General features: G+C 42.7%; 1 protein-coding gene across 2 annotated transcripts; it reads right to left on the minus strand.

The window, feature by feature from the left end:
• Positions 1–13,317: 13,317 nt before the first annotated feature.
• HMGN5 (high mobility group nucleosome binding domain 5) lies at positions 13,318–23,769 on the minus strand. Of its 2 annotated transcripts, none has more exons than XM_065410840.1 (6): positions 23,507–23,769; positions 21,693–21,722; positions 20,095–20,124; positions 19,015–19,065; positions 15,140–15,283; positions 13,318–13,984 (listed from the first exon to the last, which is right to left on the minus strand). In XM_065410840.1, the coding sequence occupies exons 1-6, from the start codon at positions 23,519–23,521 to the stop codon at positions 13,937–13,939; spliced, it is 318 nt and encodes a 105-aa protein (XP_065266912.1). In that variant the 5' UTR covers positions 23,522–23,769; the 3' UTR covers positions 13,318–13,936. The 2 variants fall into 2 exon arrangements, with proteins under 2 accessions (XP_065266912.1, XP_065266911.1); XM_065410839.1 differs by lacking the exon at positions 23,507–23,769 and adding an exon at positions 21,974–22,152.
• Between the last annotated feature and the right edge of the window lie 295 nt (positions 23,770–24,064).

Below are 24,064 nucleotides of genomic sequence, written 5' to 3' on the forward strand. Positions count from 1 at the left end.
AGGGATCATCTTTCAGGATAGGTTGTAGATCTTTGATAATGCGCTGGAGAGGTTTTAGTTGGGGGCTGAAGGTGACAGCTAGTGGTGTTCTGTTATTTTCTTTGTTGGGCCTGTCTTGTAGGAGGTGACTTCTGGGTACTCGTCTGGCTCTGTCAATCTGTTTTTTCACTTCAGCAGGTGGGTATTGTAGTTTTAAGAATGCTTGATAGAGATCTTGTAGGTGCTCGTCTCTGTCTGAGGGATTGGAGCAAATGCGGTTGTATCTTAGAGCTTGGCTGTAGACAATGGATCGTGTGGTGTGTCCTGGATGGAAGCTGGAGGCATGTAGGTAAATATAGCGGTCAGTAGGTTTCCGGTATAGGGTGGTATTTATGTGACCATCGCTTATTAGCACAGTAGTGTCCAGGAAATGGACCGCTTGTGTGGATTGATCTAGGCTGAGGTGGATGGTGGGATGGAAATTATTGAAATCATGGTGGAATTCCTCAAGGGCTTCTTTTCCATGGGTCCAGATGATGAAGATGTCATCAGTGTAACGTAAGTAGAGTAGGGGGGTTAGGGGACGAGAGCTAAGGAAGCGTTGTTCTAAGTCAGCCATGAAAATGTTGGCATACTGTGGGGCCATGCGGGTACCCATAGCAGTGCCGCTGACTTGAAGGTATATATTGTCCCCAAATGTGAAATAGTTGTGGGTGAGGACAAAGTCAAGAGTAAGTGATGTGCGTGGGGAACTGTGGGATATTTTGAAGTGGGCCTCCCTTGATCTCTCCTGTTGAAGCTGTTTCACTGTGGATAAATAATGAAAGAATGATTCCTCCCAGATAGGTGCCCTAACCACTGGACCATAGTCATTCTCGCTCTCTCTCCTCCCTCCCCGCCCCAACAGTCAGAGACAGAAAGTCATGCACTCAATATGTGCAGTACTTTACTTTTTTCATTTAAGTACACATCTGAGTGTGATGCACAAACAACCCTTTATTTGACTATACAATCATAAAAGGCAAGAGGCAGTTTGCACCTGGCAATCTTTCAGATTTGGAGATCATTCTGAAATTTAGATTTACATACCATCTAAAGAGCTTAGAAATTTTACTCTGGGTGAACACCCTTTATAATAACAACCATTCCTAGCTTTTCACTGTCTGTGCAGTGGTGTGTTAAACATTCAAGCTAATGGCATGACGTTCTGATATTACCAAGATATAAATGCATTCTGGGATGTATAAATTATAGGAGTTGCAATAAATTGCATTTGAAGGGACAGCAACTGCCTGCTTGAAAACAGATGGTTTTAGTGCTCTGAATAGGCCTGATCCTGTCTGTCAAAGTTAAGCAGATTTGAGTCTGGTTGTCTTTTAGGTTTGCTGTTTCTCTGTGATTGTAATGGCAGAGAATTTACATTAATCTGCATGTGCACGTATACACATATAGATAGAGATTACACCACGTGTGTCTCTGATAAATTGAAGAGTCATGTGATAAACTGCATTTATACCCTATGATCACCTCCCCTGCACTCCGCCCACACTACCTGTAGCACTCCAAACTTCTGATCAGCTTTCAGACAATTGCTACTTGAACACAAAAATCAAATCTGTATAAATGTTTCCTTCTTTCCTCACATGATGTGGAACTCCCCCTTCTTTCCCCTCACCCCCCCTCAAAAATTGCATTGGCTAAAATGGGTAATATTCAGTGCTGGACAAGAAACAGGTTGAAGTTTTTGATCTCTTCTGAGTCCTAGGGGCTAGAAACAGGAGCTGTGTACTGTTAGAAGATAAGGAATCCCCTCTTCCTTTCTGGTGGGATAAAGCTTTCATTTCTGACTGATTGTGAAACACTGGAGCTTAAAGCAGTGATGTTCTGATGTATGGAAAAGCTAATTTACGTAATATTTGAAGTTTTCTAAAATGTACTGGATTTTATTATTCCCTCCCTTTAAGGCCTTTTTAAAGTGAATGAGTGGCCTGATTTCCTTTATTGCCATAGATGGTGTCTAACATGTATCCTCTACAAACTGCGGTCAATGGGAGGAGTTACAAAGAGTAACCTTACACCTGTTGGTAAAATCAGTTACACCTCTACCCTGATATAACGCTGTCCTCGGGAGACAAAAAATCTTACCGCGTTATAGGTGAAACCGCGTTATATCAAACTTGCTTTGATCCGCCGGAGTGTGCAGCCCCGCCCCCCCCGGAGCGCTGCTTTACCGCGTTATATTTGAATTCGTGTTATATCGGGTCGCCTTATATCGGGGTAGAGGTGTATTACTTTACTCAGAACTTTTTTTTTAATGTGATGTTTGTTAGTTGCAGGGAAAGGTGCTGGCTTATTTGAATCCCAGAAGGGTGGGGCTAAGCTAACTTAGGATAAAATAACTTCTGCCCTACTCAATAAAGGAAGGGGCCACAGAGCTCAGAAATCAAATAAATATGTGGCTCAAAAATGATAGAGCAGGAACAGAAATGAGAATAAAAGGTTTAAAATGAGGAAAGTGGATGGGGAACAGGGAAAGGTGCTGGCCTGTTTGAATCCTGGGAGGTGGGCCTAGGTCCACCCAGAATGAAAGGTCCACCTCTCAATCAAGGGGAGGGGCCACAGAACACAATAGATTAAAAACAAATGAAACAACAGGGATGGATGTAGCATCATAAGAGCGGCCATACTGGGTCAGACCAAAGGTATACTAGCCCAGTATCCTGTCTTTTGACAGTGGCCAATGCCAGGTGTCCCAGAGGCAGGGCCGGCTCCAGGCACCAGCTTAACAAGCAGGTGCTTGGGGCGGCCAAGGGAGAGGGGCGGTACCTGCGGCAATTCGGGGGCGGCAGGTCCCTCACTCCCTCTAGGAGTGAAGGACCTGCCGCTGAACTGCCGTCGCCGATTGCGGCTTTTTTTTTTTAATTGCCGCCGCCGATCACGATCGCGGCTTTTTTTTTTTTTTTTTTTTTGCTTGGGGCGGCAGAAATGCTGGAGCCGGCCCTGCCCAGAGGGAATGAACAGAACAAGTCATCATTAAGTGATCCATCCCCTGTCACCCATTCCCAGCTTCTGGCAAATAGACTGGGGACACCATCCATGCCCATCCTAGCTAATAGCCATTGATGGACCTATCCTCCATGAACTTATCTAGTTATTTTTGAACCCTGTTATAGTCTTGGCCTTCACAACATCCTCTGCAAAGAGTTCCATAGACTGACTGTGCGTTGTGTGAAAAAATACTTCCTTGTGTTTGTTTTAAACCTGCTGCCTATTAATTTCATTTGATGACCCCTAGTTCTTGTGTTTTGAGAAGGAGTAAATAACACTTCCTTATTTACTCTGTCCACACCAGTCATGATTTTATAGACCTCTATCATATCCCCCCTTAGTCGTCTCTTTTCCAAGCTGAAAAGTCCCAGTCTTATTAATCGCTTCTCATCTGGAAACCCTTCCATACCCCTAATAATTTTTGTTGCCTTTTTTGGAACCTTTTCCAATTCCGGTATATCTTTTTTGAGATGGGGTAACCACATTTGCATGCAGTATTAAAGATGTGGTCTTACCATGGATTTATATAGAGGCAATATGATATTTTCTGTCTTATTATCTATCCCTTTCTTAATGATTCTCAACATTCTTTTTGCTTTTTTGACTGCCGCTGCACATTGAGTGGATGTTTTCAGAGAATTATTCACAATGACTCTAAGATCTCTTTCTTGAGTGGTAACAGCTAATTTAGACCCCATCATTTTATATGTATAGTTGAGATTATGTTTTCTAATGTGCATTACTTCGCATTTATCAACATTGAATTTCATCTGCCATTTTGTTGCCCAGTCACCCAGTTTTGTGAGATCCTTTTGTAGCTCTTCGCAGTCTGCCTGGGACTTAACTATCTTGAATAGTTTTATATCATCTGCAAATTTTTCCACCTCACTGTTTACCCCTTTTTTCCAGATCATTTATGAATATGTTGAATAGGACTGGTCCCAGTACAGACCCCTCGGGGATACCACTATTTTCCTCTCTCCATTCTGAAAACTGACCATTTATTCCTACCCTTTGTTTCCTATCTTTTAACCAGTTACCAATCCATGAGAGGACCTTCCCTCTTATCCCACGACTGCTTACTTTGCTTAAGAGCCTTTGGTGAGGGACCTTGTCAAAGGCTTTCTGAAAATCAAAGTACATTGTATCCCCTTGTCCACATGCTTGTTGACCCCCTCAAAGAATTCTAGTAGATTGGTGAGGCATGATTTCCCTTTACAAAAACCATGTTGACTCTTCCCCAACAAATTATGTTCATCTGTGTCTGACAATTTTGTTCTTTACTATATTTTCAAAGATCCAAAGATTCTAAACAAGGGTGTTGGATGAGGACCCCGAGCACACGGGAAAGTGCTGAACTAACAAGTGTCAACACTGAAGTCCTCTGGTTTTCTACAGAATAGATGCAATATGGGCAGCAGCAGCAATAATGCAAGCTTCCCCTTCCCTATCAATGTGCCAGAGGAACCTCCACTAGCCGTGAGATGGCAGTTTAGTCTGTCTTCAGACCTATTTAGTTCTTAATATCCCTCCCAAGAATGCCTGTAGGAGTACCATTTGTGGTAGTGATTTGTGTGATGTGGAAATCTGACTGTGATCTGAATGGAGAGGATCAAATTTTGAGACTAACTGAAGAGCCATCAAATAATAACTTTCAGCCACTACTGCATTGGGTTCACACCAGCAACTGGTATATTTCTGCTCCATTTTACCAATCCCCAGAACCATCTAATCTCCTCCTCTGAAAACAATCATCACAAATTATATTTAACTTTTACCAATGAAATGGTTCAATATTGCCTCCATTCCTTAGTTTTACATTTCACTGCTGTATAGTTATCTCCTTTTTATTTGTATTGTTCTCCAGATTGTCTGGAAACGTTGAAGATGAGTCCACCCTTAAGTGAAGGTGTCTTTACGGGTGTTAGGTTTCACCTTGATATCTATTCTTTTGCAGTACAGCTTTCTAACTTCGGATTTTGTTTGTTTTGTTTTGCTAAATACTTGTCAAGTGTTGTCTGAGTCATAAATGCACACCACTGCTTTCACCTACGAATTTCCATGACACGCTAACTGTTTAAAGTAGCTTATCCACCTATAGCATTCAATACTCAGTGGAGATTCAATAATGAACTCTCATGGGATCCCTTACTAAAGCACCACATTGTCATCCCCCATTTCCACTGGCTAAGAAGAACTAAATGGGGAAGATCTGGAGTGGATTGAACAACATACTGTTTCCTTCCCTCATTCCTGCCAGAAGTCTGTAAGGTGAAGCTCCACTGTTGTGAAGGGCACTGGAGCCAGGACAGTAGGGGACACAGCTGAGAGACTGACACACTTCCTCACATTGTCCTTACTCCATCCTTCAAACCCAGGGCATTACAATAGTGTAAGATACTGATGACTCCTTCACCCACCCTACTACCTTGTTATGACCTCTCACCTTCAGGGGGTTGGGAGGGGACAGCAGTTGGCAGGAAGACCACAGTGGCATGGCACTCTCATGAAATGTGAGGGGCTCCTGGATAGGCAATAGGCCTCCATGGATGTCCCAAGATCTGTGGAATATCCCCATGGGTCTCAAGCTACCTGCAAGTTTCAAGGTCCACAGCCTGAGAAGCTCCATGGGAGGCAACACCACCAATGGGACATTTGAAAGAAACTCCATCATTTTCAACTCCTGGACACACATTTCTTCTTTCACCAGGTTTACACAGGTATAACTCCGTTAACTACATAGAAGCTACTTTTGATTTGAGTAGAGAATCGGGCTAATCTAATTTCCTCATTCCTATGCAGTCTTTTCCCACAAAGGGGACACTATGGCCCTAAGAATGTAGCAACTCCCAAAAGCATTCCTTGTTTTCTGCCTTTTTTTAATCAATTAGTTCTGTATTCACTTTCCTTTCTTGTCATGGATCCTTCCTCATGGTCAGAGTGAACACACATCCTGTAAGACTTCAGTGAAAGGTTGCTGAAGCACCATGAGAGTCCCTTTGTGCGTTGTTACAATTGACTTTTATAGTAAAAAAAGGGAGACTGTGGTTAAGCACCATCTACTTCAAAATTTGTGGGCCTTGTCTCCTGTGTGGTGATTGTACCCTACTTTCCTAACTGCTCCCTTTGTAGAGTTCCAGAACTCTGCCACTAACAGACACCAGGAAGACCAGTCTGTGGTTCCTTCCTCCCATTTTTAAAATACCACCTCCAGAACTCACAGCAGTGCTGAGACATGGCACCTACTCTTTGTAGCGTTCTGACTGCATGCCTCCAAAGTGACCAAAGAAACTTCTGTTTCCCCATTTGGACTGATTCTGTTGAAAAACAATACATTAAGGGAAGGTTTAGAATACGGAAATTCCCAGCTAATCTTTCTCCTACAATATTATCAGATCACCTTGAAGTAAATTCACTATCACACTGCAGTTACATCACCAGTCACATTATTATTTGAAAGGCAAAATACAAATAGTAATGTGGAACAAGCACATTGTCAAAAAATTATTAAACCAAACCATCTGATGGATCTCCCTAGAAATGAGATGGGGAGTCTGAACTGGTACCATGCTCTCTACAGACTTGCATTGAAATTGTTTTGCTGTCCTCTTGATATAGTAACACTTTTTCTCTAGATTGGTGCTGACAATGTTTCATTTTGACTTGGTAATGTAGTCTCCACCACTGAGTTGCATTGGAAGCACTTTGCCACCATCTTGACATTAGGTCATCTTTCTAGACCTAGGGTGACCAGATGTCCTGTTTTTAAAGGGACAGTCCTGTATTTAAGCCCTTCTGCATGTGTCTTGACTTTTTCTTTAAAATGGGCCAATTATCCTGTATTTTCTGTCTCCTTCCCCCCCTCCACACACACACATCAGTACTGGCGTGTCCTGCTGCTGGCCAGATCCCTGTTTGCCAGATGCCCGCCCGCCAGTGGTGAATGGGGGGGTCCAGTAGCCAACAATGGGGTGGGCGTGCAAGGCTGGTGGCGGGGCAAAGCTGCAGCTTTTGGGGCTGGCTGCTTCCCCTGCTGGTCCATCAGCACAGCCCCTGCTGCGTGCCGGCTCTCAGCCAGCAGGGCCCCACCCCCATCCCGTTTCTGCCTGGGAGTGGCTGCGCACTGCGAGTTGTGGTGGTTGATGAGTATGGACAGGTACCAGGCGCCCTCTATTTGCTCCCCTTCTTGCTATCCTTTCCCTGCTTTGCCCCTTCACCCCCCTCCAACCCCGCTGCTCCTCCATATCCCCCCTGGTGGGGCACGTCCCACTCCCAGCGCTGTGTGGAGAACCAGCCCCTGGTCAGAGCACTCAGCTCACTAGCAGCCTGGCCGGCAGGTTCCTTTCTTCCTCCACTGCCTCTGGCTGGGCCAGCACCCTGGAAAGCCCAAGACCCATCAGCCCGGGGCACTGGCCAGGAGGAGCCGAGCACTGCATGTGTCAAAGCCCCGCACAGCGCTGGCACGGGGAAGCCTCTCCGCCCCTCAGCTAAGCTCTGGAGTGATGTGGGGGGGAAACTATTTCCAGACTGTTCGTGCCTTGACCCTGTAGGCTCCACAGCAGCCCCCTCAGGCAAGGGCTTAGCACCCTCTTCACCCGCCCTGAATCTGCCCCCAGGGAGCACAGGGCGGCTCTGTCCCCTAGGCACCCTCCTCTGCTGAGCCACCTCTCTGGCCCAGTTTGCTGAAGCTCCTGCAGTCAGGTTCCCTGGGCCCTGGTGCACAATGCATCCTTAGGACATAACCCCTTCCTGTCTGTGTTGTAGTGGGGGGGGACAGGAGGCGGCTGGGTTATGTCGGTGGCCAGCAGGAGCCTGGAGGTGTTAGCTGTGCTGCTTTTCGACACTGTGCGGGCAGGACGGGACAAGCTGCTTCTAGCCACGGTGGGAGGAGAAGAGAGGAGCTCTGCAAAGACACAGCCCAGGTCATCCCTTCCCCTCCTCCCCTGTGCACAAACGCTGGAAGCAGCTCCCATCCCTTCCCTCCTGCACAGTGCACAAACGCTGCTGCTGGCTACAGTCTGGTTTGAACCCTGGCAGAAATCTAGGGAAGGGGGGCATGTGACCTTGCGTGCCCCGCCCACACGTTGCCTCGGGAAGACTCAGTGCCAGGTAGCAGGGGAGGCAGGTAGATCCCAGGGGCCCAGCCAGGCATGGATGGTGGAAAGCGTCGGGCAGGGACGGTCGGTCACCCCATGTGAGAGAGGTGTGTGTGTGACCTCTCCCTGTGTGTGTGTGGGGGGGTAGGGATGTGTGTCACTTCTCCCCGTGTGAACCTAAAGTCTTAAAGATAAGAAGGTATGCAGTATTTCTTTTTAAAAGGGGCTCAGTCAACTCAATGTTAATTTGAACGTTTGTACTTCACAATTCTGATTGCCGTTGAACTTGCTTGAATACGAGTAATTTTACCAGGTGTCCCGTATTCAGCATAGGGAAATATGCTCACCCTATCTAGACCTGAATTGACACCCTTTCATCCTCACACCACATCATCTCCACAACCTTACACTCACAATGCAGATGTACTATCGTACCTAGACGAAACAGAATTGGCTAAGTGGTGGCAGCCTTAACTTAGAGGTTTTCTTTAAATCTCAACCTTAATGTTTCAGAGGTTTTATGTTTATTAAATGAAAACATCAATAGCAGCTAGTTTTTGTGTTTACAAGGAATTGATTCTTGTCAAACCACGCCTATTTGACACCGATTAATATCTAAAATATTACATTCTGCTATTCTGCATTTACTGTTTCATTTTAAAATCCAAGTCCATACTTACTCTCATACACATTTTGTATAATAATTCAAGTGTTATAATGGCATTTTATCACTGTAAATTGCTGCCAACCTGACCTTAAATCTATCCTGCTGGCTAACATTAACCACAACGCTTCAGAACTGTCGCTGTACTTAGCCTCATGCATCCATTCATTACATCATATTTTTTTCTAGGATCTTTATTTTTAATAACAATAACTGAACTCCCACATGTTCAATTATTGCTGGCAACTCCGTGACTCTTTCTTAACAGACGCTAAAGAGGCAACATCAAATTCTTCATGCTCTGGGTATTGCAAAACTAAATCAATCCTCTACACCTATAGAAATAAGACTAATTTAAAACAAAAAACAAAAAAACCCACAAAAATCACAATAAAAGGTAATGATTGTCTTCTCCTTGCATTCCTGCTGAGCCTTTTCCATATAATAAAAAATGTGTATCCATCTGATTGTCAGTTTAAAGACTTTTTTCTCCTTTGGACCTGATCTATATATACCATAAACCAATCAAGAAAGCTCTAGATGTCAAAGTGGTGTTTGCTTTTCAAATCAGTCAACCGGTGTCCAAATGGCAGGACCAACTAGTGATGAGGATTTGTTAGGAGAAAAGTAATCTGTTTACTTTGTGCAACTCCTCTTGAGTGCAAGTTTCTATAGCAAAGCCATGAATAACACACAAGGAGATTTTTCTGTAAAAATTCTCAAGCAATTTTCTTTATTTGTTGGAAACATGGAATCTGATGCTTGCTATTACTATAGAACCAAGAACAACTCTTACATTAGCACCAAAGAGGAGGAAAGGTACAATACCAAACACACACAATAGCGCTGTAACAGTCTGGATATTGAAATGCAGAAATATGACTTGACATAGAATGACCATAACTAGCACATGTACACCCTGGCATATGAATGGACCCTAAGCTAGAATGAAAATATATTCTTTATGCCTACAATTATTTAGATCACAAGACTTGAAAGCACTTCACTTTAAGCAAATACAGGCTAAATGTGAAGGGAAAAGTTTGTGTTTTGGTTTGAAGAAACATCTTATATTTCTAGCAAATCCAGTCCAGATATTTTAAGTTAATTTTAGAAGAAATAATCTTGTAGGGTATATTGCATACATGGTACTATATTACTTTTTTTTCAGATGTGCATAAGAACATAGTACATTTTCCTCTTATGGAATTATGGACCTGCTCCAGAGCCCACTGAAATCAATGGGAGTCATTCCATTTGGAATGGAGTCTTTGGATCAGGTCCTATGTGACATGGGTTCATCTAAAGAATAGGCCCCCCAGAACTGTGGTAGAACTTTACTCATTCAAAAATAGGCTCAATTCAGAAAGTATTTTTCATTTGTAGAATTGTAATGAATTATCTTCTGGCTAGTTATCACTTCTTAAATTTAAACACATACTTCCAGTGACAAAGATAATAAAAATTAAAAGTATTCTATGTCCATCTAAGTATCTAGTATTCACCTAGTATTTGTCATGTACCCAATACCCTTTTATGGGAGTGCCAATGATGAAATACTATTTTGCAATAACTGGAAAACTAGTAGCTATCACTGGAACCATTCCTTGAAATTAGAAAGATAATTAGCATAATTTTTATTTATCTTTCTCCAAATATTATATCTTCTATGGTCCAGCCAAATATCTGTAGAATGAGACAGCAACATTTCTGGCAAACATTGAGGGTTTCTTTTTAATTTAGAAAATAGTTCACAATATAGTCTGACCTATAAAGTGCCTGGAATCTTTACCCCTCGCCCCATACCATACTGCTGTCATTTGAGATCAGCAAGAATGCTTGAGTTGGATCTGCCTTAGAATAAAAGGTGACCAGGCATTCTCTGTAAGGGTCTCTTTCCTTTGCAATATTCTCTCCTCAACCTGTTCCAAAACAGCCCAAATATATTGACAGGCACACAGAAAAAGTCCATCTGTTTCAGTGGGCATTTGTGGAGGACTGAGGCAGCAGTAGGTGGGATTTGTCTGGTGGGGTGTTGATGGTTAAAGCCCTATTATAGGTCACATGACTAATCAGATGAGGTGTGGTAGGGTGAAGGGAAGAAGAAACACTGCTGCCTTGATTGATGTTTGGTTACTCCTGTGGTATCAGGTTTTTAAGTGTATGTATGGCTTCCCAGAGCTTTTGATAGGCACCCACTGGTATGGAGTTTCTTCTGAACTAAAATCAAAATAGTTTATAAAGATCCAAAAGACAACCCACTCCCCTCTTTCACCAGCTAAATCTAGTAATATCCCTTGGCTGAGCTATTGGTGATTATACAATAATGAACAGGGGATATTTTGTCACTCACAGAAGTTCTGGCCAATCAGTTGAGAGACATCAGCTTCTTCCCCTAGGCCATTATCATATACCTGAGGAGACAAAGTGGTGGACCAGCTGTGTTAGAAGAATAAAAACACAAGTATTCTTTCTCTTGGGAGTTTTTCCTATGGGAAGGAAAGATCAGGTCCTAAACCATTTACAATCCTTCGTAGTAAAGTTGGGAAGATACTAAAATACTAGTGATTGAAGGTGATCTGGGGAAATTTCAACTATTCATCTTGAAACTTAATGGTTTTAACTACTGGCTACCATTCTTTTAAGCCACTTCTACAGAACTGAACAGCTCTTTGGGGGCAGGGTCCATGACTATGTGTTATAAAGATCCTTTGGACAATACTGCAATTCAAACTAAATAATAATGACAACATCAGATAAATGGGTTAAAAATCATGGACATTCCAGGGCTTGTACTGACATATAGGAAAAAGTTAAATTCTGTCTACAGCATTGACTTTTAAGAGTGATCTGGCAACACACATAAATTGGAGCGGTCTATATGGTTTGGCTGCTGTTGCTTCTCTATGATTCAGAAAGAAGCTCAAGAGGTTGTATCTCTCTGACCACAACCTCACTCATTCTCTGGTCAGTTAGACAAGAATTTACTTTATAATGCAGAAAAGGCAAGGAATAGCACAAGCCCCATTCCCCCTAAGTACCACTTCTAACTGTTGACACTTGGGTATAGTGGTAATGTAAATGGGGACCTTGAGTACAAGAACGATGAGGAGGAAGGAGGGAAATACTAACAAGTTCTGCAATTTATATGCAATGTAGCGAAACAGGTTAGTTATGTAAATATCCGGTAAAGATTCTGTTTGGAGAGCTGCAACTTAGTTATTTACTAAACACACCTAACACACCCATCTGTTTGTTTGCAGTTCTGACTTTGCACAGTAAGGGCCAAATTCACAACCCTCATTTTGTCCTTCCCAACCCTTATAAAAATAAATCTAGAAGTGCAGAATAATATTCTGTTCTCATAAGCTGTGTGCTTTATCTGTTTCTTTCTCTGCTGTACCTTCCTATACCAAACCTAGCCTTTTCAAAGGCTTATACTAAAATGTATCATGTCAAGTGATTTCTTGTATTTAAAAGAAAAAACAACAACACAAGCACATAGTATTTCATGCTTCTGCTTGCTAGATTGTCTTATACAGTAAAGGTTTTAAATTCTGCGCTGCCAGTCATTTTGCTTCTTACTAAATGTGATATATCTGGCCAACTGTGTGAACTGAGCCTTTTGAATAAAAGGAAACTTTAGGAGGAAAATTTAAAACATCCTTGATATACAGTCACATGCATAAAATTAGGTAGAAAACTATTATTACTCCATACAAACCCTGGCCCTGAGCCTAGTTACTGTTTTCCAATTTAATGAGGCTGACACTAATCAGGAAAGAGTGTTGCATTAATGGAAAACACTTTTTTGCACCTGTGTGCCTCCTACTAGAGAGTAAAGGGGCTTATAAAAGAATGTCATGAGTACACAATACATTTTTAAATAAGTAAATTATAAACAACAATTGTGAAAATTCATAATTTTATCTAGTGCTATAGAACATTCCCCTAGCACTACAGAAAGCCCTTTCTTACTATTGAGGGTTTGATTTAAACCCTTTAAGCCTCTATGCAGAAGCTTGTGCAATGGTCTTACAGCAAGGAGAACCTGAGAAAACATACCAGAGGGATAGGCAGGTCTAAGTTAAATAGGTTCTGCTCTTTAAATTTGGGAAGATTAATCATCCTAACTTCTAAAATGGTTATGCCATATATTTTAATAATGCCAAGTACATCATCTTTGCTTAAATGATAGAAGTAGCTCACAAGCATTAGCATTTGTGAAATAGGACATAAATCTTCACTTGAAGATGTAGAACCAGATATGCTGATTTACAACAAAACTCCAAAAAAACCAATGTAGCTATGCCAGCTCCACCAACTGAGATGGCCCATAAAGTGGTGTTTGTCTACATAGCTGGAGAAAATGGCTTAGAGGCCCAAGCATTGATCATATTGTGAATTCAAGCTCATCGCCTACATGTTTTTCAAGATAAAGCATTGTGCTACTGACCACCTTTAGGAGACTTATTACTTTTCCAGCAATACAAGTTTACAGCACAAGCAACAAACCACAATCAACTTTCGAGGAGTCTTTTTTATTAAGATAAATCCAGCAAAATTCCTAACAGTGGGTACATACAACCAACCTGCCCTTTTAAAAGAAATGTTTGCATTTCATTTAAAAACATGATTACACTTTATTTTTTTCTCCAAAACTGACAAAATAAAGTTACATTTGGGAAACAGATTTCCAGCTCCTAGGATTTTCATGAAAATATCTCACCTTCTTTATAAAAGCAACCCACAGAACCACTGGAATGTTTAACGCAGTTATTTGTTTTGAGACCTCCCCACTTTAAGAAACCATACAACACATACAAGGGTAAAATTAAAATCTGAAGTCTGTAAGCATGACTTACACAAAAAGGGACACACTGACAGAAGTCGAAAGCTACCACCACTTATTCTTTCCATGTACCATACAAACTATTACAATCACAAAATTTAAAAACAATGATTTTGTTTTGTTTTGTTTTGTTAGGGATTTTAATTCCCAAGTAACCGAGATGAAGATGTTCCATAATTAAATTCATGCTAAAAAAACCTGCATTTATAAAATAGTTGATAAAAATATTCCTCTCTGTTAACAATACAGCATGGAGGTATGGATACCAGATGATGGAGATATAGGGCAAGGTTAACATTACTCGGACTTGGCTTCCTTATCATCGGATGCTTCAGCAGCTGGTGCCTAGAAGTGTTTGGGAAGAACAGAAATATTACATTTTCACTCTAGCAAAGCCCCATTCTAACCTGCCTGCTGAACAGGTTAGTTTGCAAAAAAACATACCTAACTAGAAAGGGATACAAAATTATTCAGGGAGATATAAACACACTGGAATCTTGGTAGACAAATGTTACAAATTTTAAAACAGGACTGATGCTGCAGTTAACACTGCAATATTAAGGTAAATCCAAACAGGTGGAGATTTGGAATATTTTTGAGATTCACATCAACCATATGCTGGTGGCAGGATTCAAGACCTCATTTCTATAGATCAGAAAGGAAATCTGAAATGTATATGTAAAACTGCAGTGATCTGCTTCCCTTTTGTCCAACTTTTTCAAATATAGTTCTTTCTACTGGTTTTTAAAAATGTTCTTACTGCAGAACAAACTTAGCTAAAAACAGATTCCACCTGCCCCTTAAAAAAATACTCACAGCCTTTGAAAGACACTTCTGCACATACTGCTCCAATATTCACTTTTTATCATACAGGCTGTTGAGTCAAGAAGTCATTTTCTTTAAAGGTATTAAACAATACAAGGATGTTCAAGAGACCTTTTTGAACTGAAAGCTTGTATACTAGAAGCGGCATGCTGGGAGAGCGGGGGGAAGAGGGAGAGAGAAGAATCACCCACACAGGATATCTATTCCACATCCCTCTTTCTCCTTCACTCCCAGCCCAGACTAAATTTCTGCACAGAAACGAACCTGAGCCCACCTCTGCACGTGCAATAGGCCCTACAGCGTGGAGCCAGCATAACAGGATTCAGAGAGGCTGCACAGAGTATGCACATACCCTGCACAAAGCCCAGCTCAGGGTGGGTGAGGGAACACATCAGGGGAGCTGCAGGTACCTAGGTCTTCTGGTTCTTCCCTGACCCAATGGGAGAAAGGAAAGCATGAGGCCACAGAGCAGATGTGTGTTTGAAGGAAAAGTTCTCTCACTGCTTCCAGAAAGAGGCCCCTATTGCTGTTATCGCTGCCGGCCCTTACCCAATAGATATCAATTAACTATGCCACCCTCTGAAAGGTAAGAGGAATCCTTTGTCTCTGCAGCTGCAATAAAAACAAAGTTGTTTGTGACTATGCTTTTTAATATATACACTGCAGTTAAGGTACCTCATTAGTTTTGGTATCTCCATTTTCAGAGTGGTTTTCTTCTTTAGCATCATCTTGCTTAGTTTCATCTTTGCCTTTGGCTCCCTTCTTCCCTTTTGCTGCTGCCTTTTTGTCCTCCTTTTTATCATTTGCTGCCTTCTCTTTCTGTTAGAGTAATCAAATGAACAAAAATGTATGATAGATGCACACAAAACTGGAGATTGCATTAAAGCATCAATATTTTCAAGTCTAAAGTTTGTATAACTTATTACTACTTACTGGAAATACAATTAACAAAGGTGAGGTGCACCAGATGAAAATTTCTATCAAGAAATCCTTTATTCTCTATCCTGTCCCTGATATACTACTGGGAATGAATAATCTAGAGAAGCAAGGTCAAAGGTAGCTATGTCTGGGGTTAAAGGAATTCCCATTTTAAACATACATTTTATTAAGTTAGCAAAAAATGTTGGTGAGCTTGCATTTTGGCTGTTGTGCTACCTGCCAAAAGACATTAAAAGAAAGACATGTACAGTCAATGGAAACACTAGAATTCTTCAGAGATTCTCTAAATATAAATTAGAAGAGAGAGAGGAAAGCTGAAGTCACCAAAGAATATTGCAGAAGTATTCCTTGTTGTTCCAAGCAATATATATCATATATGAGTTGTGTAAATTCAACAATCACTACAGATATAAAGAAAAAACATTGAAATTAAGTTTTAATGCATATTGCAATAATTGCAACTTTTTACATGGGAGTCACAATTAAATCAAAAGAAGGAAAAAAGCCCTCTGACACCATAACTTTGAAGTAACAGCCTTCTATACTTTTGGATCAAACCACCGCTTCATAATAGTAAATACCAAGACTCCCACCGATTTCAATTCCAAGGATTTGCACCCGAGTGCCAAAACTTCTGATTTTATTAACCCTAACATCTTCTTCCACTCCAAGACAGAGGAACCATGAACACTTGGAAAATTACTGCTCATAAGAAATCCTTTAAAAGATGGTGTAGTCTCAGAGATTACAATTCATAAAAATTTATCTATTTCTTCAAGAGGCAAAGTGAGTGAGGTAATATCGTTTATTGGACCAATTACCTCACCCACCTTGTCTCTCTAATATCCTGGGACTGACAGTTACAACTATACCTATTTCTTCAACACTTTTAGCCTAGTAATGTATGGCAATTACTTTATACTAACATGACAAAACTCACTAAATGGGACCATTTGTATAAAGCGTCAAGAGACCTTCATAAAGGTTAATGGGCTAAAATATTTGCCCAGAACTAGGGGTGTGGAGGGTCCCCTTCATGGTATCTCTCCCTCCCACCACTTCCCAAACAAAAGAATGGTAGTGGTGATCTACCTTCATAGCACCTTCCTTGTGGAGTCCCTTCCATAGGATTGGGGATTGATGGCTGAAGAAGGGAATCCATTCCTGTCTCTCTCCCACGGAAAACTAATGGAGTCTTATTAACTGTTCCACAGCCCCCTCTTTACTGAGAAAGCACCATCTTAAAACAGGTTCCAGGAGCAGCCAATGGCTGGGGATTCCTTGGTAGCACAACTCTTATGGAGCCATGCTGTCAGGGAATCTGACTGGAGACACAGGATCTCTACACAAAAAGCCATAGCCTGCTAGGGATCCCATGACATCAGTGTCAATCCCTGGCTTCTGGGGACAAAACTACTGGCCATTCTGCAACATTGGTGTGTGATATCTCTCCCCGGAACAAAATGATCCTGCACAAGGGAATCCTGATGGAGTTTTTCATCCCCAGGCCACCTCCTGCAGCTGTTTCCATGGGAGGAGGGCCAATGTCATTTTACTAATTTTTCCTGAATGGATGGGAAGCACAAAGATGGCAACACCAGCTGATTAATACATCATGTTTTTTTCCCCAGCCCTACTTTATTTAATATGGATATATTTAAGAGGATGAAAGTTATTCTTACAATTATAAATGCACAGTTAAGGATGCAAAGTTAAAATTGGACAGTGCCGGAATTACAGTAGCCTCTGCAACCTACATTTCATCCCCTTGTGTGTACATATTGATAGCCTCGCCCAGCATCTCCTCGGAGTCTCTGAGAGAGCCACGAACAGAACCCAGCTCCTCTAGGTCCAAGGCCAGTGCCTTACACACAAGAGAACGTTCTCTTTTTCCTTGCAACCCACTACTTCATTCACTGTGCAATGAATGAGGCACTACTCTGGGAGAACAAATAGTATGTGATCATTTAATTAGACTGCATCATGATGCTATGTACTGGGGGGGGCGGGGGGGCACACTACCTATGGACAGTCAACTTTAATTGTGATATTTCCTAACTGTTGAAGGATTAATTTTGCAACTAACATTCTATTAACAGTTTTTTGTTTGTAGTTTCTTAGGTTTTTAAAAAAGCAAATTGAAAAAAACAAAGTGCATCGTGAGGCACCACAGTGATTTCTGCACAAGTCAGCAGCAGAGTCTGAACCCAGGACTTTTTGACCCACAAAACAGCTAAAAGGGAAACTCATGGTAGCAGTAGGTTCTTGTCTTCTATGTAGATTAGCCACTATAGCCAATACACACTTTGCTAGTGACTTGCGCATGTCTATTTGCAAGACAGGAGAAGAATGCTCAGTCTCAAGCTTTCTAAGTTCTGTTCCTGGCTCTGGATTGCGGTCTACTGGCTCAACTGTAGAACTAAGTATGTAGATTTGTAACCTTTGTTCTGAAAGGCACGGTGCCTAAGTGGATGAGACTTGGGTCTGCCATATTAGAGACCTATGTTCTATTCCCAGCTGTCCCTGAAGTGACTTTGTGCAACCTTTCAATTACTTCAAATGTAAAATGGGGAGGGAGAATGATAGTTGCCCGTCCTTTAAGTTGTATGAGGCCTGGTTTAATAATAAGGGCTGTTAAGAGTGCATTATAAACATCAGAAAGTGGAAGCAGAACTTATGATCTCCTGGCTTTCATCCTAGCACTCCTTCCCATAGGGTAAAGGATATTTTGCAGCTGCTGCTTTGCTTGGCTATCCATTCAGAGCCACAAAGGGAGTTGTGACTCGCAGAGCGTGCTCAGACAGTTGGATTTTTCAGATATTTTAGCAGGAAGCCTCTAACATTGCTCTGCTGAGAATGTGCAAATGGTGATGCTCAGAGGCCTATAATTTGGCCAAATCTGGGTGAATTTTCAACAGGTCAACAAAAGACACTTCTTTGATCCCACAACTATCCCCTGCCAAATTTTGAGTTCCTGCTCTAAAGCTTCAAGGAGCTTTAAATAAATCGTTGGAAACTTAATATAAAAAAAAAAATCAGTAAAAAAATAGGTAGTTTTGCTAACTTCATTCTCAGAAAAGGTATTTTTGCTGAACATTTAAAAAAAAATATCTAGCCTGAGAAGGAGATAAAGAATGGAAAATTTTAATCCCAATGGTTAAAGTCTGACAAATTAATAAGCAACTGAAAACAGGGCCTTATTATATAAAGTGTAAAACACACTTACTTAAAGGCATAGCTACCAGCACTGCCTACAATTATGGCTCTGTGGTCTCTATTCCACACATATTGTTAGGAGAATGATGCTTTGAATAGCCTCCCATGGCAAGCAGTGAAAGAATCATCACAATTTGTTTAAAATTTCATCAGACAAATCACTCAAGAATTTACCACAGGGAATGTTCCTGCACTGGCAGTAGGACAAAAAAGAACACTCAATAGCTCTTTGCCATCTGTAATTTCTAAGATATTGATGGAGATTCCTCTAACTGGGCAAAATACATAATCTCATTAAAAATATTAAAAAGCTAGTTGACTAGCTATGCGCTTTATTCCTATAAATACATTTTGAAAAAGAAAACCGCTCTATTAAAGAGGTCTTAAATATTTACCTTAGGTGCTGCCTTTTTGGGCTTTGGCTCCGGTTTAGGTGGAGCAGGTTTCTGTACAAAAAGCATATAGTAAAATAAGAAATATACCACCTGAAGAGCACTACAGTGGTCTTATTAACAACCTCAACATACTTACTCCGTATGCACATTTAAAACATAATAAAAGCATACATGCAGGCCCTGTGTATAAAGGACCAGAAAAGAATATGAACCATAAACATTTACAAGACTGAGATATATAAATTAGTATGTGTCATTTCACTCGGATACATGAGGAAAAAATGAAGTATGTGGCAGTGGTTATGGCTAAAATATTTAATAAGTACATGTACTGTGTAGGGAGAGATGAGAGTCCTGCACTACTACACATGTGACAGCATCTTAAGTAAAGATCCACAGGATGTGGAAATGGACACTAAACTTTTCTCAAGTCTCTTGCTGTCTGAGATGACCTTTACCCCTATCCTTTGCAGAGGGTTCCTGGTATGCATAGGTATCTTCTGTTTTACCAAAACGAGGTGCAACTTTTCACCAATATGGCAGCATTCATTTACTTTGTTTCCTGTAGTAATTTCCTTGGTAGCATACATTGATCCCAATCCTTTGAGTGTTCTGCACATGGAAGAAGACTCCCAGGCATAGAGCACTTACAGGACTGGGCTTATATAGTACTTTGGCTTTGCCCTGAACTTTCCTATCTTCAAACTCTTTGGTATTTGTAGATCTTGGGCCCCCAATCTGCAGTTCTTGTTCCCAAGAGCTGTGCTGCTGAAATCAATGGGACTACACATGTGAGTAAGGATTGCAGGATCCAGCCATTCCTGAATGTGATGTTTTTTATGTCAAACCAGCACAGCGGCTTTATCTCACATGTAAAATCTGCAAATAGGTTCAGTAGTATGTTGGCACACAAGCCATGGAAGCATGGAGTACGAGTTTTATTTTTAAATGTAAGTGTGAACACATATCTACCTATATAGCTATACTCTGCTCATCAGCATGAGATTCTTCCTACTCCAATCTTCCTGAATTGTCATCATCACATACATCACAAATTCAATTTTAAAAAAAGATACTCACAGCTGATAATCTAGCTGACCTTCTTTTTGGCTGCATAAAAGAAAGAGGTGTCACTAAAATTTAAAGAAAGAGCCATACATTCTCAGAATGATATCATCATCATCAAATAATTTGATGCAACCATTCATTATTTAATGAAGCATTAAAACAAATACCAAGATCATTTATAGAGCTATGGATGTAATGGGCTTGCCTTGTTTTAAAAAGCAAAACAGAATTGCTATTTCTTTCACCATTTCCCCCCTTTTCACCAAACCCAGGTAAATAGTAAGGACCCAATACAGTAAGCTCCTATGCACAGTTAGATCTCTGTGCCTAAGAGAAGCAGACTGTGGCCTAAGGACCACATTTAACCTGAAACTGATGATCTTTGGCTGTGGAACTGCAAATTCTCCTGTACCAGGAACAGCTCTCTCTAAATCTCTGCATGTTAGTTCATCGAAGCTCCCAGTTTCAGACAGCTTAACAGCTGGGATAGGCAATGAATTCTCCAAATTGTCTCTCATGTTATAGTCCAATGGACTGGACCCAGGGTTCCATATCGCCTGATATTTCATTCCTGACATCCAGAACCTGCATCAAAATCTGCTAGCACAGACCCATGTGACTGTGCACACAGACAAGGGTCTGTGCAAGTAGATACCTCTATGGAAGTGGGGGGCCTCAGTTAGTAATTCCTTTTAAACCAGTGGTCTCTAACCTTTTTAGGCACAAGATCACAAGGTTTGAATTTAAGTGCAACCCAGGATCTACACCGCCCCTTCCGAGGCCCTGCCCTGCTCACTCCATCCCCTCTCCCTCCCTTGCTCGCTCTCCCGCACCCTCACTCACTTTTACCGTGCTGGGGCAAGGGGTTGGGGTGCAGGCTCTGGGCTGGGGCTGAGGGTTTGGAGTGTGGGAGGGGGCTCCGGACTGAGCCTGGGGCAGGAGGTTGGTGTGCAGGAGGGGGTGAGGGGTGCAAGCTCTGGGAGGGAGTTTGGGTGCAGGAGGGGGCTCCGGACTGGGGCAGAGTGTTCGGGTGAAGGAGGGGTGATGGGGTGCTGGCTCTGGGAGGGGGCTCAGGGCTGGGATGTGGGAGGGGTGCGGGCACTCACCTCAGGCGGCTCCCAGTCGGCAGCGCAGTGGGGATAAGGCAGGCTCCCTGCCTGCCCTGGCCCATGCCGCTCCCGGAAGCAGCCAGCACGCCCCTGCAGCTCCTGGAGGGAGGGGGGCACGTGGCTCCGCATGCTGCCCCTCCCTGCAAGCACCACCCCACAGCTCCCATTGGCTGCAGTTCCCCGTTCCTGGCCAATGGGAGCTGCGGTGGCAGTGCTTTCAGCCAGGAACAGCGCGGAGTCAAATCCCCCGCCCCCGGGGCCACAGGGGCATGCTGGCTGCTCCCGAGAACCCGGCGCGGGGCCAGGGCAGGCAGGGAGCCTGCCTTAGCCCTCCTGTGCTGTCAGCTTTTTAGCAGCCGGAGATCACGATCGACTGTCAGAAGCTCCAGGATCAACCAGTCGATCGTGATCTACCCGTTGGTGATCACTGTTTTAAACTGTTTACCACCACACAAGTTCTGAGAGAAATAAGTTTGCTTTATTAATATTTTATAAACCTACCTCCTCCTTCACCTCGCCTTCAGCTGCAGCCTACATAAAAAAATTAAAAGAGGAAAACATAAAAGATTTGCATTCTTTACAGTCATGAAGGAGAAATTATGCCAAGTGCTAGCAAACAGGCATTTGAAAATTATCATAGCAGTGACCAGAATAAGAAAGTCTGTAAACATGGAATTAATGCTGGACCTATTTGCAGTGTGAGGTTGGACAATACTAACATGCCATTTTCTCTAAATAAGTCTACATGCAGCATGGGGAGACCTACTAAAAAGTAAACTCACGAATTTCAAATATATCACAGTCAATTTTATCTTCATGTCTTAGTTCACCAGTTAAAACAGCTCTCCTTGGTTTCATATCCTTGCAGTTTCTCATATTTACCAGCTCTTCTCATTGCCCTTCTACCTTGTGCACTTTTTAGTCATACTATCCCTGGCAGTAAATAAAGTTTGCAAAGTGATCAAGCAAAAAAAAAAAAAAAAAAAAAATTGTGTAACTTCTCCTCCACCCCTCCCCCTTCCAACAGCTAAAAATGTGCAGCTGTGCTTACAAGTCAGATCAGTGCAAGAGCCTAAGCTCACTTCAAAGTTCCCAGACAAAAGACTACAAGTCCCAGAATGCCTCGGACTCCCACTTTTGTTTAACGTCATTGCGTCAAAGCGTCCCCACATTTAAAAAGTTCCCGCCAAATTACCTGCAACAACAAGGTCGTTGTCAGCGCTATGCAAGGACAAGGCTGTACTAGCTTCGCCCAGAGGCATCTCACTTACACTAGGGGGAAGAGACAGCAGCAGTTGGATGGATGGGGACCTGCTTTAGTGCCCTCAGGATTAGTGGGAGGAAGGGAGGCGTTTCAGACATTGCAGCACAGGCTACACCCAATTCCAGCACACCCAGGGAAATAAGAGCCCCCAGCAAGTGTATTTCTCAGAGGGCAGGAAATGCCCGTGTCGTCACTTAATAGCAGAATGCCTTCAAAATGCAAACATGCAACACAGATAAATGAAGGGGAGATGCTGAGATAACCAAGTGTTTGACCCTTAAAATGCACACCCAGGCAAAGCTGTACTGGCGTCTGCTAGGCAGCAGCATTTTAGCTGTTGGAATTTCGGGGGCAGGCTGCCCCTTTGCAAACAGCTCTGGGCTCGCTGAAGAGCGAGCTAGGAAAGACCAGCTGCTGAGCAGAGCCAAAGTTACTAATTCTGGTTGTGAATCCTTCCCAGCCCCTCTTCCCTTCAAGGACAGTTTCAAACTCTGCGCCGCCTAATGGCTCCAAATTACCATTGCACAACCATCTGGTATGACAAGAAGTGGGAGAGAAAAAAAAGGGAGAACAAAGGCAAACGCAGGAGAAAGAGGCACCGTTTAGACTCAAATTCTCCCAGGCAATGGCCCAATCAACACTAAAATGCCCCCGGCGATTAATGGGAAGGTTCTGGCTGTCCAGCCGTGCGCTTTTCGGGGCGCTTGGAGAAGCACAGCCTTCCGTGGCTAGCTCTGCCTGCCTGTATTCTCCATAGGGGCAGCAGCAGCACTATGGCTGTTTGTAATCCAGCATGGAGACACTGCTTAGCCTTCTCCTTGCAAACAAAACAGCCCAAAGTGAACTCAGACGCTCCCCTGCTCCCACAGATGAGCCCGACCGCACATTCTAATAATCGCCCTTCAGTTCCAGCTCCACTTTAGGACATGCACAAAAATTAATATGCAAAAACTCTACATACACACGCATAAATTATAGATATTTTTGCAAACGCTCCTCTAATCTCTCCCCTTCATTCCCCATTTCTCTCCCCCCTATTTTTTGTACTTACCTTTCTTTTGGGCATAGTTGCACCTTAATAGTTGATTGCAAAATAGATAAGAGATCTATTAAAAAATAAATGCAATCACAAAACAAAAAACTGTTTCAACCGTTCTGCAAAATTGCCAAAAAAATTTATAAGGGACCAAGAGTTAATTGCAGCAGAAACTGAACAAAAAAAAAATCCCCCCCTCTTTATTGCAAACAGTAAAATACACCAACACGCAACCAAACTGCATGAATGGGGAGCGCGAGATGGGTCCAGCCTGAGAGTGACGCACCAGCTGGCCAATGGGAGACTCAGGCAAGAGCAAGGGAGGCGGGGCCGGAGCCTTAGCCCGAGAGAGACTCGCAGCGCACGCAAGGGGAAGCTGCTGGCTTTACGCTGTCTGCGCAGGGGAGCCGGCCTAAAGCGCTCGCTGAATAAGGCTCCCGTCCCCAGCCCGGTGGGGGAAGTAGCGCAGTGGTGGCGTGCCTGCCTGTGCTGACGGGGGTGCCTGGTGTCGGCAGACAGGGGCTCGCTGGGCAGCGGGAAGGGGTCTCCAGGCCGTGTGCGCCGCGCTGGGCA

The sequence above is a fragment of the Emys orbicularis genome, chromosome 9 (genome assembly GCF_028017835.1).
Source record: "Emys orbicularis isolate rEmyOrb1 chromosome 9, rEmyOrb1.hap1, whole genome shotgun sequence".
NCBI lineage: Eukaryota > Metazoa > Chordata > Testudines > Emydidae > Emys > Emys orbicularis.